Source organism: Bos javanicus, chromosome 28 (genome assembly GCF_032452875.1).
Source record: "Bos javanicus breed banteng chromosome 28, ARS-OSU_banteng_1.0, whole genome shotgun sequence".
Classification (NCBI taxonomy): domain Eukaryota; kingdom Metazoa; phylum Chordata; class Mammalia; order Artiodactyla; family Bovidae; genus Bos; species Bos javanicus.
The window spans coordinates 44,290,563-44,310,818 of NC_083895.1; the positions used below are offsets into that span (position 1 = coordinate 44,290,563).

A 20,256-nucleotide genomic window follows, 5' to 3' on the forward strand; every position below is an offset into this window, starting at 1 on the left:
ACCTTAATTGCCTCTATAAGGGTCCTGTCTCCAGGTATAGTCACATTAAGGGTAGGACTTCAATGTTTGCACTTGATGGGGGGGCGGCGGGGAATGCAATGTAGTCTGTGACAAGTCTTCTATGTTTTACAGTTTTCAGTGTGCAAGTCTTTTCAGGACCTTAGTTAAAATTTTTTCCTAGGTATCTTATTCTTTTGGAAACTATTATAAATGGAGTTATTTTCTTAATTTCTCTTTCAGATTGTCCACTGCTAGTGTATAAGAAACTGGCCCTTCTATTCTTAGTTCCCACTCACATCCCATTGACTAGAATTAATCACAGGCTGGAAAAATGTGGTAGAGAGGATGGAATATTAAGTTAGTCCACTGCTCCTGTCACACATTCATACGAGTTCAGCCCTTCAGAGATAGAGAGAGCAGTGCTGCTCAGCGCCTGTGGGAGGGTGCACGCTGGTGTGTGTGTCCTCAGGTGCTGAGTCGCGTCCGGCTCCTCCCCACCTCAGGACTGCAGCCCGCCAGGCTCCTCTATCCATGGGATTTTCCAGGCAAGGATACTGAAGTAGATTGCCATTGCCTTCTCCGGGGGATCTTCCTGACCCGGGGATTGAACCTGCATCTCCTGCATTGGCAGGCATGTTCTTTACTACCGTGCCACTAGGAAGCCCATACATACTGATATACAAGGATGAATTTCAGATTATATTCTTTTTTGAAAGTTTCTTTCCCTTAACAAAAAATGATTATTTAAAAATTTTTTTATTTTGTTCTTCTTCCAGAGTAAAGTGTTTAAGGTTGAAATCTTATTCCTAGACTAGAATGCAGTACTACAATGAGCCATTAAATCATTAACCAACATGATAGACATTGAAATAGTATCAAAGCTCATATTTATTTTTGAATATGCAGTGTTTCTTTGCTGAGGTATTGCATTTTGGAAATAATGACCACATATTTATAGGATAGCAATGATAAAAATGTGCATCTTCTGTTCCATAAGCCTGTTGATACTTATTTTTAATTTGATAAAACCGATCGATGACATGACAGACCGAGACAGCGTATTAAAAAGCAGAGACATTACTTTGCTGACAAAGGTCCATCTGGTCAAAGCTGTGGTTTTTCCCGTAGTCATGTGCAGATGTGACAGTCGGTCCATAAAGAAGGCTGAGCCCTGGACTGCAGGGAGATCAGACCAGTCAGTCATAAAGGAGATCAGCCCTGAATATTTATTGAAGGGACTGTTGCTGAAGCTGTGACTCCAATACTTTGGCCATCTGATGCAAAGAGCCAGCTCATTGGAAAAGACCCTGGTGCTGGGAAAGATTGAAGGCAAAGGAGATGGGAGCAGCAGAGGATGAGATAGATAGCATCACCAACTCAATAGACATCAATTTGAGCAAACTCTGGGAGATAGTGGAGGAAAGAGGAACCTGGCATGCCATCCGTAGTCCATAGGGTTGCAAAGAGTCAGACACAACTTAGCAGCTGAGCAGCAACGACAAATAGGTGACATATCTTCTAACTCCATCTATGATTGCCTATCAAAATAGGCTGAAGACAGTATACATATTTTGCTGGATATAGACATTGCAAGAGTAATTAATCATTATTTTTCAGGCCAGTTTTCTGTATTGTTAATCATTGATATTCAATATATGTGAATTATAGGCCTGCTTTTTTTGGTCTCTCCGTTCATAATAGGATTCATGGTAGCTAAAAGGCAAGATGGGTTGAACTTGAAGCCTTGAGTATTTATGCTGCTGCCTTTTTATGCTTGTAACATAGAATTCCTTGAGGTTGGGTTCACGTGGGTAGCTTTTCACGGACGTTACTTTGCAGCATCAGCAGCAGGTGATTTTATGGGTTAGTGGCACCAGGACAGTGGTGTCCTGCCTCTGTAGGAAAAAATTGTATGAACAAATTTGTATGATTTTCGGTGAGAGATCAGTGATGGGAAAACTGATGATGATTACTTTGGTCCTTCAGAGTGGAACATCTGCCTGTTTGAAAAGTCAAATGCCATGTGGTTGGGTTGACATAGAATGGCCTGTTGTTGGTATATAATATCTATATAAAGCTTACTGTGATTTTAAAATGAGAATTTTAAAAGCTAGTAATTTAGTGTACAAGTGAATATAAATGCTAACTTATGATTCTCTCTCTTTATTTAACCATGAAAGTTCTTACATGAGCTCTGAGATGCCATTCCAAATCGCTATTACACCCCTTGATTGAAACTGTCTAGTTAATCATATTTTCTAGCAAATAAAACATTACTAACTTCTAATAACTACTGTATGTATTTGTAAATTAAAAATGCCATCAAGCTAATTTCTCAGATTTGCCTATTTATGATGAATCTTTGCAGTGGTAACAATTACAGTTTGAGAAAAATGAACAATTAGCATGAATTGTTTTATAAGAGATCTCATTCATAACGAGTATACTGCAAAATATTTGTTTATATCATAGCAGTCATTTTTTGTATTTTTATTTTTGAAGGACTTAAAGCCCAGTAATATAGTAGTAAAATCAGACTGCACTTTGAAGATTCTTGACTTTGGACTGGCCAGGACTGCAGGAACTAGTTTTATGATGACACCTTACGTAGTGACTCGCTACTACAGAGCACCTGAGGTCATCCTAGGCATGGGCTACAAAGAAAACGGTCAGCAAACACTCTTTACTTGAAATTCTGTTCAGATTTATTTGCTTTTGTTTATCAGATTTCTTATGTAAATACTTAAATTGAAATGCATAAAGAAAATTATCACTGTTTGAGATGTTTATCAAGACTTTGGAAGTAACTACAAATTTTGTCATAAAAGTTTGGAAAAACTTGGGGCCCCTGTTTATTTAAATACAAATACATAATCATCAGTACAACCATCGAATAAAGAATTTGTTACCATGGCCCCCGTAACAGAATACGTATATAGAATACATACCATCTTCTTGCCTGTAGCGTGAAGATGAGCACTCTGACATGGGCGCAGGAAGTGTATAGTGGGCCCGCAGCTTTAGGGGTGATCTGAGTTTGCATTAATGGTATTTGCACACATTTCCTGTCCCATGACATTAAAGTTAATAGCAGTAGCACCTAGTGCAGACTTTAAGAGCTACAGTAAGGCTGTTGTGCAAAGCTGATGGATAATTAATTGAAGGTGACCTTTCAGAGGAAATGGTGTTTCATCAAAGCCCTTGTGTCCAGCCTTAAAGAAATGGCATTATTATGTGCGAATATAGCCAGTTACATAAATTAACACTAGAATTAGGTTGAAGAAAATGATCAGGCATGTAGTTCATGAATTTTAAAAAAATGTATACATACACATATTTCTACCTAAGAAAGTTTGCTGAATCTCAGTCATTTGGAAGATGAATAAGTCTACACATGATTTTATTGACTTTAACTTTTAAAATGTGATAATTGAAAATACTTTATAAAGTAGGACATAGACATTTTTTCTAGCAAAAGACTCTGAAACAGCAGTTTACTCTGAATCAGGAAACTGTATCAAATCAGTTTTGAGGATTCTTTTTTTCTAAAAAAGATAACTTTGAAGTGAGGATTTTAGCTTAATATTCTTATCTGAGCTAGTTAAAAACACTTTAAACATTTATTATCAGTATTATTCTTTTGTTCTTAAATAAACATGCTGTTCTCTTGTCTTACTCTTGACCTAAAATTGTCTTACACCCTGTAAAATCCAGTGAGTTAGATTTAGTATTAGACTCTCTCTTTTTTTTTTTTTTGGAGAATTGCTATTTCAAGTGACAACATGATCATCGTCTTTGTATTTGCTGTAAAACCATTGACTGTCATGAATAATGTGCGGTGTGTCACTTCATCTTGGCATTGTGATCTTAGGCGCTCCCTAGTAGAAATCAGCACATGACAGAAAAACTGTCATGTAAAGAGTTGACATACTTTCCTTTCTTAGATAAGAATTATATAGATTCACTTTATTGCGTTCTTTCTTTTGTCTCCAGGAAACTGAGTCAAATATAATGCTTAATATTGATAACTACATTAGCCAGCAAGGTCAAATATAAGAACTTCCACCTTTTAGTGGCACCTCTCACCCATCCTACACCTGTTTTTATCAACTTTGTTTATATATATGTCTTTTATTGCAAGCTACCCTCAAAGCTTTTTGGAAAGTGAGATAACGGGGTATATTTAAACTGCCAAATAGACTAAGCAGTTAGACCTGTAAAGCTCTTTTTATGTTTGAATCAGGCTTGTCATATTCTGAGGAAAGCCTTCATTAGCCCAGACAATGCTTGCAATAGCCTCTCATGCTTGTAGCTTTTGAAATGTTTTAAAATATGTTTTTCTCAAGATTATGTACATAAATTGTGTCCTAGATATTTAACTAAAGCTTGGTGTTCTCTATAAAATCCACAAGGAAAAATTGTAATAGATTTTTGCCAGAAATGAAAACCCTGGAAAAAAATTTTCTCTGAACTGATAGGTGAATATAACTTTCCCTCTAAAATTTTATCCTTGGAAGTTGAATTATGCCATAGATAAAAAAGATTTGTATGTATTCTAATGTGAAATTTTAGAGAAACTTTAGTTCCACAGGATTTCCAAAATTTATTCCTAAATATAGCTCCTAAAATTCTGTAATGAGCTAATAGTCTCCTTATGAGTGTATTAGAAAGTACAGATTTTAAGTTCCCAAGTCATCCTGCATGGTTAAAGGTACATCTCTAACATCTATTCCTGCTCTTTTATTCTTTTGCTATTAAAAGATTTGAAGTCTTCAGACTTCAAAAACAAATGCATATTACTAAAACTTTCCCTTCAAATTGCTTATTCTTCCCCTTCTGGTATTAAACTGTAAGCACCTTCTCTTTTTATCTGCTTTCAAACCCAAAGATATAAAGTGTCAGGGTATGTGGTTAGTTTTAATGAAATAGGTGGAGATCCTCAAATTGCTCATTTCTGTGTTCGGCGCATTCTTTTCAACATTGGTTGGAACTCTCATTTAAAACTAACAAGCGTCACAGGATTTCCCCTGTGGTCCAGTGGTTAAGACTCGTACTTCTACCACAGGGGATGCAGGTTCAATCCCTGCTCATCCCGTGTGGCCAAAATAAAAAATAAAGTCGGCAAGGGTCAGTAAGTCTAGTGGGAGACTCTGTAGATAATAAATTTGCGGGAGCTTTCATGCTGTGTTCAGCCGAAACCAGCTTCTTACACCAAAAGTGGTTTAGTTCTACAGGCTTAAAACACTTTAGGTGGAAAACATGAAATATACTTTCTTGGCTGTGTTTTCTTGACTGTTTGTTCATTCTCTATGTACTTGTTCCCTTTGGGGTAGTAGAGTAAATGCAACATGGTGTTGCCAAGAAAACAAATGATTTTCTATTCAGAGTAAACATAGCACTTCTCAAAACAAATTTATGAACTCCAGCTTGAAAGTTTCTGAAGACCTTTAGGTTAACTTTTTAACTGTAATTATTCATAGAAACATTATTTCTGTTCAATGTTTTAATACGCTAGACTGTTTCTGCTCATGCTTTTTTCTGTTATTTTACTTAAAGAGAGAGTATAATGCACAGTTGACCCTCCAAATAGTATCAAGATTTTATTTTTTAAATTTTGGTACCTCCTGTACATTTTCAGCCTTATTTATAAATTTGTGTTGGTTCCTTTTCATATTTTATCAGTAAATTTTCAGGGGCAAACTATAGGTTTTACAATCATGTGATTTCTGTGCATAGCTCTCCCTTTAAATTAGATATGTAGCTAAAAGGCTACACTTCACATTTGCTTTTGTGAATCAAAGCCTTTTGAAAAATATTTTATGTTTTAAATTATTCCATTAGCTAAAATTAAAGTCACTTTTTTCTTTCTGTGATGTTTTGCAATGTTTATATAATGCAGTCATATTATGCTTCTTTGATTTTAACGACCTTTTGCTTTGCTTTTCCTTCTTTTGTGCTGCAAACATATAGTGGATTTATGGTCTGTGGGGTGCATTATGGGAGAAATGGTTTGCCACAAAATCCTCTTTCCAGGAAGGGACTGTATCCTTGTGCTGCTGCAGCAGTTTGATTAGTTAGGTGATGAACTCCCTTATGTTCTCTAATGAAGATGAATATAGTGTACATTCATACACGTGGGGTTTTTTAAACAGACGTAAAGTTTGTGGCTGTTATAGTTCAAAAATTTCGGTAATGTTTGTAGGCTGCATTTGGCAGTAGGACATACAGTCTCTGCTGGTAGTCAGAGCACATTCACTGTCACCCATTTTTATTTTATACTGCTTTCTTTAATTTTGAAGTATACATGGTGTGCGTGATTTTTTTTAATGTTTATATATTTTTTTATTTTAACCAAAATCTTTATGTTAATGTCATTGCATTTTGTTTTCAGTTGACATTTGGTCAGTTGGGTGCATCATGGGAGAAATGATCAAAGGTGGTGTTTTGTTCCCAGGTACAGATCGTATCCTTATCTTTGGCCTAAAGTGTAGTTTCTAAAGGTCAAAATGTATGACAGCACTTCAGCTTGATCAGGTATAATGTATTTTGTCTCTCCCTAATAAAGTATTGTTAAATTACTCTTTCAAAATACCACCTGCTATTTGACATAGACTTTCCTTTCCCTCATTGGTTGTCTCATTTGTTAATTCTGAAAACTACTCAAGTTAATTATCCACAATTACTTGTTGGCTTTGAGTTGACTTATTTAACCTAAATCAAAAATCATGGCTTGCATTAAATTTTTCTAATAATTATACACTTGAGTAAGTCTAGAAGTACTTAGGACATACTATGAATTTTGAAATTGTCGTTTCTGGTCATCCTTTTGTTTTGCCCACCCCCCCCCCACCTTCTTTTTTGTTAATGTTCTGTGTGTTCTGTGTCTTTCCGTTGTTGTCTCGTTTCTCAACATAACATACTGATCTTTCCATCTGAGAGTTTCAGCAGTAATAGTTGAATATGGTGATGAATAGGTTGGGTTCGCGATTTTTGTTCATCTGACTACTTCTGGTATTTATAGTAGCAGTGGTCTTTTAGGTGTTTCTCAGCGAGTGACACTTAGTTTGAAGAAGACGAATGGGAGAAACCGTATTCACTGGGTTACAGTAAGAAAGTTTTAGGTCTTAATCCACGGGGAGCACTTGAAGTATAAAGACTAAAGACTAGAAGGAAAGAAACCAGGGAATTCTAGCCTTATTCCTTAACCAAAATAGTGAGTCATTTTCTCAGATTTCAGAGCTTTAAACTTAATTTTAGTTAACATAAGCTAAACAAATGGCAAAAAGAAATGCCGTCATTTTTATTGCTACTGGTTATTTTCTGTTAGTTTAGAAAACTTGGAAAAGCAGGACAGATAATAAATATTTCTTATCTTCTCAAAAATGCAGTCACATTTTCTGATAAGCTAGAAGAAAAGGCAAATTCTATGTTCAAAATTGTGTCATTTATATTTAGAGTCTGTATGGGTAGTAATTACCATTTTTCTTTGAGCCACTCATTATTTGTATTTGGAATTTGTGAGTTTAAGCTTCCATTTTAATGATAAAATCAGTATTAGTAGACACACACATACACATAATAAATAAGGTTAACAAAAGCTTGTTATTGATTCTTTTTGTCCACCTACAGTCATTGCCTTTTGCAAGGTGGCTATAAGATTTATAACTGCCACATTCTTTCTTAGAATTTTAAATTGCTATTTTCATGTTATTTTAATATGGATATGACTGATATGTTGAACATGAGATGCACAGTATTTTTCTTAGCTACTTGATACTAGATATTGATCAGTGGAATAAAGTTATTGAACAGCTTGGAACACCATGTCCTGAATTCATGAAGAAACTACAACCAACAGTAAGGACTTATGTTGAAAACAGACCTAAATATGCCGGATATAGCTTTGAGAAACTCTTCCCTGATGTACTTTTCCCAGCTGACTCGGAACACAACAAACTTAAAGGTACTTTTTAAAATATTACCTTTAATTCCATTGTGGGTAGGTGGCTATTTGTGGAGGAGGTTTTTATGGGGGTGTATTTATATTGTTATGGGACGTAACTCAGCATTATTTCTGAGTAATGGAACACTGTGAGGTTTTAGTTACTTTTAGTTATATTTTTAATCATATGTATGATCTAATTTTATAGTAAATCTATTCTTTTTAAAGCATTTTTTAGTAAATGATAATTTCAGGTTTCTGAAATTGATTGATAATTTTAAAACCTTATGAGATACGTGTACATAAACATCTCATTACTTTTGCAGCCAGTCAGGCAAGGGATTTGTTATCCAGAATGCTGGTAATCGACGCATCTAAAAGGATTTCTGTAGACGAAGCTCTCCAGCACCCGTATATCAATGTCTGGTATGACCCTTCTGAAGCAGAAGCTGTAAGTTCTTTTCTGAATGTTTGAAGAATATATTGTACTCTTAGAGTTGAAGTTAGGTTTGGAGTATATTTTTTTAATTTTAAATAAAAATATAAATAAATGATGATGGTGCTTTCTGTTTTTGCATTAAAAATTCCTTTAGAGAATGAACATATCCAAGTACCTCCTACACAAAATAAACTTCCCTCCCATTGTTTCTTGCCTTTTTGCCTTATTACCTTGTAAGTTGAGCTCTTTGAGAAAACATCTTAACTTTGTTGTAAACAAATTACTGTGCCCAAAGCATAGCACAATTCTGTGATGTAAATAAAATATACTAGCTGCAAAAACAAGAAAAAAAAGACTGTTAAGCATCTTTTTTCCTGTCATGGAGTCTTCCCAAATTAGTCTGTCTACACAAAATCAGCATTGATCATTGATCAGTCTTGGTATAATGATGTGTTTTTCCAAGGCTTCTGCATGATTAATATTTCAAGTAATTATAAGGAATTTATATACTTTGAATAAACTGACTCAATTTTTGTTACCTTGTTTTTCAGCCACCACCAAAGATACCTGACAAGCAGTTAGATGAAAGGGAACACACAATAGAAGAGTGGAAAGGTAACATTCACCAGATTTCTTAAGATGGAGCTGAGAGCGCTCTGGCTTTCTATGCTGTTTATTCATCATTTTAGGGAGATGAAAGATATTTTCTGTTATTCATAGCTGATATTTGATAATATGATTTAAAATATTTTGCAGAAGTAGAAACTAAACCTCCTTCCTTCACTAACTTAATGCCTTATGTTCCCCACCCCAGACAGAAGCACATTTGTACTTTCAGGAACTTTAATATTCTTTCATACTCTGCGAATACACAAACCTGTGTGTGTGCTGTCTCCCCCTTCTCCTCTCCCACCCTGTTTTAATCACATACAGTTGTATGCAACTCACAATTGCTTTGTTGATATTATCGTATATTTTAGAGATTATTCCCTCTTGCTCCATATACCCAGCTCCTCTGCTTTAATAGCTGGGTAGTGATCTGCTGTGCGGCTGTGTCACAGGGTCGCTCTGACAGCCATTTGAAGAGCTTAAGCTGGGTCTAGTCTGTTATTGCAGTCAGCTCTGTAGTATTGTGCACATCTGAGAATATGCCTGTGAGAAAGATCTTAAAAGGAGATTTGCTGGGCCAAAGGATATTTTCAGCTGTTTCTAATTACTCTCTGAAGAAATTATAGCAGTTTACACTCACATCAGCATTGTATAGGAATATCTAACAGAGTAGTTTGTTTTTTTTTTTTTTTTTACTTTGGTTGAATATTAATAATGCTTTGAAAGTCTTGGAAATGTTAAAGTATTTCTTTCTTTAAAAGATTCCCTGGGACATTTGAGCCAAGTTACCTTTAGATCTCATTTGCTTCTGTTTATATTGTTGTCATGTAATATTTTGACCAATTTTGTATCTGCACGACTTTGGAGAAGTCACTTAAAATCAGGTGGACAGAAGATATGTTATTAAGAGCTAAGAACCTAAATACTTGGAAGGCAAAAGGGACTGGGGAGGTATAAACCAAAGCAGGTAGTCCATTTACAGGTTTATTTGGGAGGAATTAAGTTGATTCTTTCTTCGGAATAATCAGAAATTAGTTTTCCCTCAGTTGACTTGGGAGACATATAGTATTAATAAGGTTCTGTAGAGCCCACCAAGACGACAGAATGAGGTGGAACCTAGTACATCTGACGGTGTAACATGTCGTATACAAGAGTATAGAAACTGTGGATCAGAGTGGGTGTTAAAATGTCTAACCTGATACTTTATATATCATTACATTTACAGGAAACATATATGATATTTTGTGGAATTTTAATAGGCCCCCAGTTGTAAAACACACTATTATATACCACCAAGAAAGAGAAACACAATGCCAGCTGTACTGCACCATTAAGCTAACTGAAAAAAGTACGTCTAAAAATCAGTGAAACATAGTATTTTCATTTGTATATTTCTAGGATTTTTGATTACTTTAAACATACTTATTTTTGTTCTGTATCTTTTTCTCCTACCCAAATGCAGTTTAATAGCTACCTACAAACTCCCTTTTTAGCATCATAACAGAAAAAATTCAGTGCCAAAGCCATTAACTACAGATTAATTTGTCTAGTTAGTATCCTGGGTTAGTTTGGTTCTTCTGCCTTCAGTTCAGTTCAGTCGCTCAGTCGTGTCCGACTCTTTGCGACCCCATGAATCGCAGAACGCCAGGCCTCCCTGTCCATCACCAACTCCTGGAGTTTATTCAAACTCATGTCCATCGAGTCAGTAATGCCATCCAGCCATCTCATCCTCTGTTGTCCCCTTCTCCTTTTGCCCCCAGTCCCTCCCAGCATCAGCGTCTTTTCCAATGAGTCAACTCTTTGCATGAGGTGGCCAAAGTATTGGAGTTTCAGCTTCAGCATCATTGCTTCCACTGAACACCCAGGACTGATCTCCTTTAGGATGGACTGGTTGGATCTCCTTACAGTCCAAGGGACTCGCAAGAGTCTTCTCCAACACCACAGTTCAAAAGCATCAATTCTTTGGCGCTCAGCTTTCTTCACAGTCCAACTCTCACATCCATACATGACCACTGGAAAAACCATAGCCTTAACTAGACGGACCTTTGTTGGCAAAGTGCTATCTAGGTTGCTTTTTACAAAGAGATATTGTTTTATCTCTCTCTCTTTTTAATCCTCCTATCTGGAATGCTTATCATTCCTTTTTGTTTCTTAAAGACATCTCCCGTTCTTGCCTCTATCAAAAGACTTCCTATTTCTCTTCTTCCTAGCTCAAGTAGGTTACCATCACAAGCAGACTTCGGTGTCTCCAGCTCTTGTTCATCCCAACATATCCACTTATTTTACCTTATGATCAACGTGAATATTGCCATACCCTGTGGTCAGAAATCATTTATCAAATGTTTAATGAATTACAGACTCCTTGAAATTCTGTGCAGCGTTTTTTGTGTATACATTTTTCTCAGAAGAGCATTCATTGCTTTTATGCAGTCCTCAAAGAACTTTATGACCTGAGAAGAATAATGGCAATGTTAGCATACTCCAGAAAGGTCTTAAGTTGACAGGCAGACTCGGTTGGAGTGGCCCTGCCAGCCGTATACCCACCATCCAGAAGCCTAGCTAAGGAACGAGATGCTCGTGAAGAAATCTGTATAGTAATAATAGGCCATGCTTCAACTCAGAAGATGTTGAAGGATAGCTACCTGATTCTTTTCCTTTAATGAAGATGTATTTGTATTCTTTTCTGATTAAAGAAGGTTCCATATACTCTTGCATTTATATCTTTTAACAGGTATCTGGGTAAGTACCTACAGTGTACCATGCTGTATGCCAGGCTTTATGCTCTATTGGGAAATAGAAGTTAGTAAGACAAATTTGATTCAAGCTCTCATTGAGAGAATTAAATGAGTATTTGTAGTATAGAATGATATAGTATAAAGTCCTGGTGGAGTATAGAAGATGAAACTTCTAACCTCAGATCTATCTTAATCTAACTTTTGGAATATTACAACAGAGATTTTTTTTCTTTCAATATAATTCATGGTTGAGGATTGATAAATTGTTATTAACACCTTTGAACCTTTAGTTGACACTTTTCAACCTTCTACCATTGCAAGGACACCATTCGAAGTATTTAATGTGTGTGAATATTTTTTACTTAACATATACATATCTTGGGAGATTGTCTCTCAGACTTTGAAAAGTTTTTATTTACCTCTTTTTCAGAATTGATATACAAAGAAGTTATGGACTTGGAGGAGAGAACCAAGAATGGAGTTATACGGGGGCAGCCCTCTCCTTTAGGTTGGTTACAATATAAGCTCAGTTATGATTGCAGTTTACTTCTGGTGTCGTAATCTTCAGTGGCCTGAAACTTTCTGTTCTTTCTGTATTTACTACCATTCGTATCCAGGTTTAGTAAATATAAGGAATACTGTTTCTGTGGTTAAATTTGAAAGCACTGGCACACCGTTCTATCAGTACATTGTACTAATATATCAGTAACTGACTTCATAAAATGCGCATCTTTTTCTGTGATACTGACATCCCATTGAAGAACTGAAATTTAAAACCTTTTTTATTGTTGGCATTGTTGTGTTAAAACTGCTGTCAGAAGGTATTCTATCTCTTAAGAATGTTAGCTTTGTATGAGTTAAACATTCTCTTTTATCATAAGCTCATGTTAACTTTGAGTGCTTGTAAAGCATGAAGACTTGAAGGGAAGAGTCAGATGACAGCATATACGTAGTAAGCACATACCACAGGGTAGACACAGGTGGGTTCTGTACTGCATTTCATTCAGCCCTGGAAAACCCCAAGGAAGGGATTTGTATGCACATTTTACAGATGAGGAACCAGTTTAGAAAAGTTAAATGATATAAGACTACAAATCTTTTATGTAGAAAAGTGAATACTTGAAGCCATGTTTATCAGTAACTTCAAGAAGGCATGGTTTTTCCAGCATCCAATTTGGTCTCTGGCTGGCAGCAGAGACTTGTGGCTACAAAGATTAGGGAGAGATTAAATTTGAGCTGAGTCTTGAAGAATACTGTTTACACTGATAGGTCTTGAATTAGAGTAAAACTGTGTCATTTTAATCATCCTTCTAAAACTCATATACAATAATTCTAAGAAAAAAAATGGGATATCATATCTAGCATCTTGTTTATGAAGTAATATTTATAACTGCAGTTTCAGGTGCCCAGTTTTTTATACTGTAAACATATATTTAAATAATTTTTGTAGCTTTCTATGACATTTTTGCTTATATTTTAATTCTTTGTTTTTTAAATCCTTGATCAGAAATGCAGTCTTCCAAATTATAATATAGATTCTCTTGAAAATATAAATTGGTTTCAACAGCTTATACCTACAATTAGTTGTAACGAAGGGTCTGTTATAAATGCTTTAATAACTGAGTTTTTTTGGTGGCTCCCTGGTGGCTCAGATGGTAAAGCGTCTGCCTGCAATGCGGGAGACCCGGGTTCAATCCCTGGGTTGGGAAGATCCCCTGGAGAAGGAAATGGCACCTCACTCCAGTACTCTTGCCTGGAAAATTCCACGGACTGAGGAGCCTAGTAGGCTACAGTCCATGGAGTCACAAAGAGTCGGACACGATTAAGTGACTTCACATAATAACTGAGTTAATTAATTGGCTTTGTAATTGATATGCAGTAGTCATGTAAGTGAATTGTTCATGATGGAGGCTCAAATTGAATTTGAAAAATCCATTATTTAGAAGACTTTTATACTTTAGCATAATATCCTAGTCAGTGGCACATCATGTCAAATGTTTGAGTAAACTTAATCATCTCATGAAAGATACAGCAGTTGTATTTGTTCTTAATTTATAAGTGAAAAATTTTAATCCTAGACAACCTTTAATTTTAGTGACAAAGTAAGTCAGTGAAAGGACAGGACTAGAAGTTTCTAGACATTTTCTAGATTCTCAGTTACAGCTTGCAAAGAAGAGTGTTAGTAAATTAATGCTGTAAAAATATTCAGTTCTTGATTATATGCAAAAACAGAAGAAACAATATTTAATTACTCAAAATATCAGGAATTCATAATACCATTTTGTCTTGATTTTAAAAAGTAACTATATAATTTAGCCCCCTGGATTTCCTCTTGTCTTTATTTTGGTTTATGTAATATTAAAATGAGTTTGCATGCCTTTGAGTATGTAGAGAGTAACGGAGAGGGAAATGATAGATACCTGAAATAAAAGATATCAGATCCAGAAATTAAAGACTTTCAGATCCAGATAAATTAAAGATTTTTCCATATTGTTGCCATTCAGAGACTTTACTGAGAATTTACTATATTGCTTGAAAGGTCAGAGTAAACAAGTTTTTTTTCCTTAGGTATTTGATTTTCAGATTAAAAAGTTAACTAATTTATGATGCATTTAAATTTTAATTTTTATTAAATTAAGAAATTTGGATAAAATAAAATTTGGATTAAAAATAGAGGCATGAGAAAGTATATGTGATAAAACACTCTTATGATTTGAATGTTTCAGTACAGGTCTTTGAAGCCATCGGTGGGATTGTATGCTGTAGTCAGAAAAGGTGCATCCTGTAGTGCTGTACGAACTGAACTTTTTTTTTTCTGAAGTGATTTTAATCTGTAGATGACAGACTCTAAATGATACTCAGAATTGAACTTCTAAGAGTTTAGTGTCATCATTGCACTGTGACTGGGCGCTTAGAAGGTTCTTGGGTCTAGAATTCTAGGTTATCACACCCCTCCTTCTCCTCTCTCCTGTCAGCCCTGAGGCATCCCGCGCACCTCCTTTGCCAGTGCACCTCCCATCCCCTGCTCCGTCCCTTGAGGTTTCATTCTTCTCTGTCTCCCAGTCCCTGCCAGCGCCCTAAAGATTTGCCTATTCCAAGTCCCCTAGTTAATTCATTGTTGGACTTGAAGACAAGCTCTCAGAGGCCCGTTCATATTTAAATGTTTTATTTCTTGTCATTGGACAGAAAGGAGGGATAATTTCAAACACTGAGGTACTGGGTTCTGGAGCAGTGGTTTTCAACTCGCTAAGTTTTAACATCATTGGGTCCCTGAAACTCAACCCTAAAAATTTTTATTACTCAGTTTGAAAACTGTTGCTTTTTATTCCATAAATCTGTTCTTAAGAACGTCTGTATAACATGCATTATTTAATATACTCAAATTTGGAATGATTCTTATTCAGTGATTCTTATTTAGTAGTTCAAAAGCTGTTATCTATTGAATGAGTCATATTCCCCGCCCCATAATGTCGTTTCTTCTTCCTGACCCAGTTGCACTGTGAGAATTTTTCTGTAGGTTAAGCATTCCTGTTACTTTTTAAAATCTAGGAAATGCTTGTTTGGCTATACTTTTGGTAAAGGAAAAGAGTCTCCCCTACGTTTATCTCTTTATTAAGCCCATATGTACATTTATCAAGTACTTATTAGAACTGAAATAACAAGACCCGAGTTTACCCATCTAGAGCACTTGTGTGGCTCTGGCAAGTCATGTAACCAAATGGGGCAGTTGGACCAAGGATCCTTTGAATTAAAATGATTTTAATCTTTGTCCTGGCTTTTGCTTTAAAACAGGATATATCAGAAGGATGGTTTGTACTTTACAGTGAGAAGATGTCATGAAGCATTTTTTATTAGGGCAGTAGTTTTATTTTTAAAAATTTATTTTATTGAAGTATAATTGGTTTACAATGCTGTGTTTCTGGAGTACAGGGAAGTGCTTCAGTTATCCATATACACAGTAGCACAGTAGTACAGATTTGCTTTTGCTCATCTCACACTCCCAGCCCAGCCACCCTCACCCCTCCTGTTAGGCCAGCCACCAGCCTGTTCTCTATGTGTCTTTTTCTGTTTCATAGATAAATTCATTTGTCGTATTTTAGAGTCCACATGTAAGTGATATCATATGGTAGTTGTTTTTCTGACTTAGAATGATAATTTCTAGGCCATCCATATTGCTGCAGATAACTTTATTTTGTTATTTTTTATGGCTGAGTAGTATTCCAAGGTGTGTGTGTGTGTGTGTGTGTGTGTGTGCAGCACATCTTCTTTATCCATTGACCTGTTATATTGTACATACAGGCTGCTTCTGTGTCTTGGCTGTTGTGAATAGTGCTGCAGTGAGTGCTGGTGTGCGTGTATCTTTTCAGATTATAGTCTTGTCTGGAGATATGCCTAGGAGTGGGGTTGATGGATCATATGGCAGTTTTCTTTTTAGTTTTTTGAAGAAACTCAAAACTTTGCATGCAAAGATGGGCACAATAAAGGACAGAAATGGTATGGACCTAACAGAAGCAGAAGATAATAAGTAGAGGTGGCAAGAATACACAGAAGAACTGCACAAAAAAGATCTTCACGACCCAGATAATCACGATGGTGTGATCACTCACCTAGAGCCAGACATCCTGGAATGTGAAGTCAAGTGGGCCCTAGGAAGCATCACTACGAACAAAGCTAGTGGAGGTGATGGAATTCCAGTTGAGCTATTTCAAATCCTGTAAGATGATGCTGTGAAAGTGCTGCACTCAATTTGCCAGCAAATTTGGAAAAGTTATCAGTAGCCACAGGACTGGAAAAGGTCAGTTTTCATTCCAATTCCAAAGAAAGGCAATGCCAAAGAATGCTCCACCTACCACACAATTGCACTCATCTCACACGCTAGCAAAGTAATGCTCAAAATTCTCCAAGCCAGACTTCCACAGTATGTGAACCATTGGATTTTAAAAAGGCAGAGGAACCAGAGATCAAATGGCCGATATCCGTTGGATCATTGAAAAAGCAAGAGAGTTCCAGAAAAACATCTACTTCTGCTTTATTGACTATCCCAAAGCATTTGACTGTGTGGACCACAGCAAACTGGGAATTCTGAAAGAGATGGGAATACCAGACCACCTGACCTGCCTCCTGAGAAATCTGTATACAGGTCAGGAAACAACAGTTAGAACTGGACGTGAAACAGCAGACTTGTTGCAAATAGGAAAAGGAGTACATCAAGGCTGTGTATTGTCACCCTGCTTATTTAACTTATATGCAGAGTACATTACATCATGAGAAATGCTGGGCTAGATGAAGCAAAGCTGGAATCAAGATTGCTGGGAGAAATATCAATAATCTCAGATATGCAGATGACACCACCCTTAAGCAGAAAGTGAAGAAGAACTCAAGAGCCCCTTGATGAAAGTGAAAGAGGAGAATGAAAAAGTGGCTTAAAACTCAACATTCAGAAAACAAAGATCATGGCATCTGGTCCCATCACTTCATGACGAATAGATGGGGAAACAATGACGGACTTTTTTTCCTGGGCTCCAAAATCACCGCACATGGTGACTGCAGCCATGAAATTAAAAGACGCTTACTCCTTGGAAGGAAAGTTATGGCTCCAAAATCACCGCACATGGTAACTGCAGCCATGAAATTAAAAGACGCTGACTCCTTGGAAGGAAAGTTATGGCCAACCTAGACAGCTAATTAAAAAGCAGGGACATTACTTTGCCAACAAAGGTCCATCTAGTCAAAGCTATGGTTTTTCCAGTAGTCATGTATGGATGTGAGAGTTGAACTATAAAGAAAGCTGAGTAGTGAAGAATTGATGCTTTTGAACTGTGGTGTTGGAGAAGACTTCTTGAGATTCCCATGGACTGCAAGGAGCTCCAACCAGTCCATCTGAAAGGAAATCAGTCCTGAATATTCACTGGAAGAACTGATGCTGAAGCTGAAACTCCCAATACTTTGGCCACCTCATGTGAAGAACTGACTCATTGGAAAAGACCCTGATGCTGGGAAAGATTGAAGGTGGGAGGAGAAGGGGACGACAGAGGATGAGATGGTTGGATGGCATCACCAACTCAATGGACATGAGTTTGAGTAAACTCCGGGAGTTGGTGATGGACAGGGAAGCCTGGCATGCTGCAGTCCATGGGGTCACAAAGAGTCTGACAGGACTGAGCAACTGAACTGAACTGAGTGGCAGTTCTCTTTTTGATTTTTGAGGAACCTTCCTACTCTTTTCCATAGTCACTGCACTACTTTACATTTATTAGGGCTGTAGTTTTTTAACTGTTTGAGTCATACATCCCTTGAGATCCTCTTTACAACAAAAGGCAATACAGACAGTTTTGCATGTATTATCAGTATTATTCACACACAATCTGAAGCCAGTTCATGAATCTTGCTATAGGACTATTTCTAAATATTGCTTGGCATTGACAGTTCTTGTCTGAAATTGAAAAATTAGTAGAAAGGGCAGGGACTCCAGGTTTCCAGACGTTTTCCAAATTCTCACCGTGTAGCTTGCAGTGACGTGTTTGTAAGTTAGTGCTGTGTTGCGTGTCACTTGTGATTATTTTTAATGAGCCTTTTAAACTGAAAGAACAATTATTGACCACTGGAAGTAGTCAGTACAGTACCAGTAGCTCGATCTGCGACTCTGTCTGCAACTGATTTGCTGTTTTGTTTCTCATAGCACAGGTGCAGCAGTGATCAATGGCTCTCAGCATCCATCGTCATCGTCGTCTGTCAATGATGTGTCCTCAATGTCAACAGATCCGACTTTGGCCTCGGATACAGACAGCAGTCTAGAAGCGTCAGCTGGGCCTCTGGGCTGCTGTAGATGACTACTTGGGCCTCGGGGGGTGGGAGGGATGGGCAGTTGTTTAGTCATTGATAGAACTACTTTGAAAACAATTCAGTGGTCTTATTTTTGAGTGATTTTTCAAAAATGTAGAATTCATTTTGTAGTAAAGTAGTTTATTTTTTTTAATTTCAAGTGATGTAATTTAAAACTTAAGTTGTGTTTTAAAACAGCAACAGAACTGTGTATTTTTGCTGTAATTAACTGTATAATGTAAACGTAATTATTTTATCATGGTTTAAAATTTTTGCATATTTGCTTTATCTTATGCTGCTGATTTTTTTTTTTTTACTGAATTTGTAAGATTTTGTTTATCAAAGCAACTATTAAGTGGTGACTTGCCTATATCATGAATTATTTAAGATTTTATAGTTTTTTTTATTAGAATTTATTTCAAATGTTTTGTTCATGATGCTATCCTTTAGGGTTATGTGCTTATCAATGAAATAACCCCAGAGGAGTGAGGGAAAATAACCTGTAGCCAGTTATATTCAGGAATAACTACTGTAAATGATGAACGTGTTTTAAAAAAGAAAAAAAACCTCCAATATTTGCTACTTGCCAATTCTAATTTAGTTACATACAATTGATAGGTAATCCTATGTGAATTTTGGCAAAAGCCCCGTCATCTAAACGGCAGAATAACTCAGAGCATGTCTTTGAAAGTGTTGGGCATCCACCACCACCTTCCTATCCCCATATCCCACCCACCAACAGTACAGTAAGAGAATATGGTGTTTTCTGCACATCTGTGGCATGCTCAAAGCTTATGATCACTAAAGTCAAGAGGATACTTCATGAATAATGCATTTCAATGCAAATAAACAGATGGTTCACCTTTACTAGCTATGAGCCTGTTTTTGTATACACTGAGTTGATCTACTCAGGCTGTAGGTCCTAGCAATGACCTAGAGTCTGGTCTTTCTCTTTCCTACAGCCTCGGGCCCTTGGGCCTATTCAGTTTCCTGTTAGAGTGTCAGTCAGTCGAGCACCAGTTCTCAGGGTGTTTCTGGCCATTTGATTCTACCTGTGGCATAATCATATTTATACTAGCTGTTGGGAGGTTCCAAAGCCTACTTAGATTTCTGTAGGTGATGTATAAAATGAGCAATATACCGTTCATCTGAAAATAGTAGCGCACAGCCATATATAGGATATCATTTTCTAAGGACTGTTTCTTCATATTGAGCAGAGCAGGCATAAGTGGTAGTTACTTAGTCCGAGTCTTTCATTTGTTTTAATACCTGATTTTCAATAAACACACACGATGTGGATGTTGAATAGTGTAAGAATGGTGCTGCTCCTGACGGTTGTATGTTAATTGTTTACATTTTATATCTGCAAAATTATTTCTCTATAACAGAATTTTTCTTAAGTAAAATGTCATTGAAGTCTCATCTCTGAAATATGTTGTCTGTAATGCCCCAGGCACTTTTTATTATTTTTGGAACAAGAGGGATTTCTTGTAATGAACTGGGAAATGCATACTTAAATAAGCAAAAAGTTCTAGGCAGAAAGCCCAATGGAATTAATGACCAGCAGGAGTAGGAACTGGTGCAATTCAGCGTGTGGCATATGAAAGTCCACTTGGCATGGTGTTCGTGTATTCAGTGAAAAATTCCTTTTGAATAAGGTATTTTAGGTCATTGTTAATGTGCAATATTTAGTATCAAAATACATTAAC

At 36.5% G+C, this 20,256-nt stretch overlaps 1 protein-coding gene across 11 annotated transcripts in view; it reads left to right on the forward strand.

The window, feature by feature from the left end:
• MAPK8 (mitogen-activated protein kinase 8) overlaps positions 1–19,969 on the forward strand; it is a 97,711-nt gene extending 77,742 nt beyond the window's left edge. For 4 of the 11 annotated variants that reach the window (XM_061405636.1, XM_061405631.1, XM_061405630.1 and 1 more), the window contains 8 exons: positions 2,503–2,668; positions 6,392–6,463; positions 7,781–7,963; positions 8,269–8,393; positions 8,933–8,996; positions 10,216–10,338; positions 12,156–12,233; positions 18,410–19,969. In XM_061405636.1, coding sequence (XP_061261620.1) covers positions 2,503–2,668; positions 6,392–6,463; positions 7,781–7,963; positions 8,269–8,393; positions 8,933–8,996; positions 10,216–10,338; positions 12,156–12,233; positions 18,410–18,555 — 957 coding nt within the window. In that variant the 3' untranslated portion in view covers positions 18,556–19,969. Of the gene's footprint in view, positions 1–2,502; positions 2,669–5,970; positions 6,043–6,391; positions 6,464–7,780; positions 7,964–8,268; positions 8,394–8,932; positions 8,997–10,215; positions 10,339–12,155; positions 12,234–18,404 lie in introns of all 11 variants that reach the window. The other 7 variants (XM_061405637.1, XM_061405638.1, XM_061405629.1 and 4 more) reach the window with 6 other exon arrangements.
• Positions 19,970–20,256: the final 287 nt, after the last annotated feature.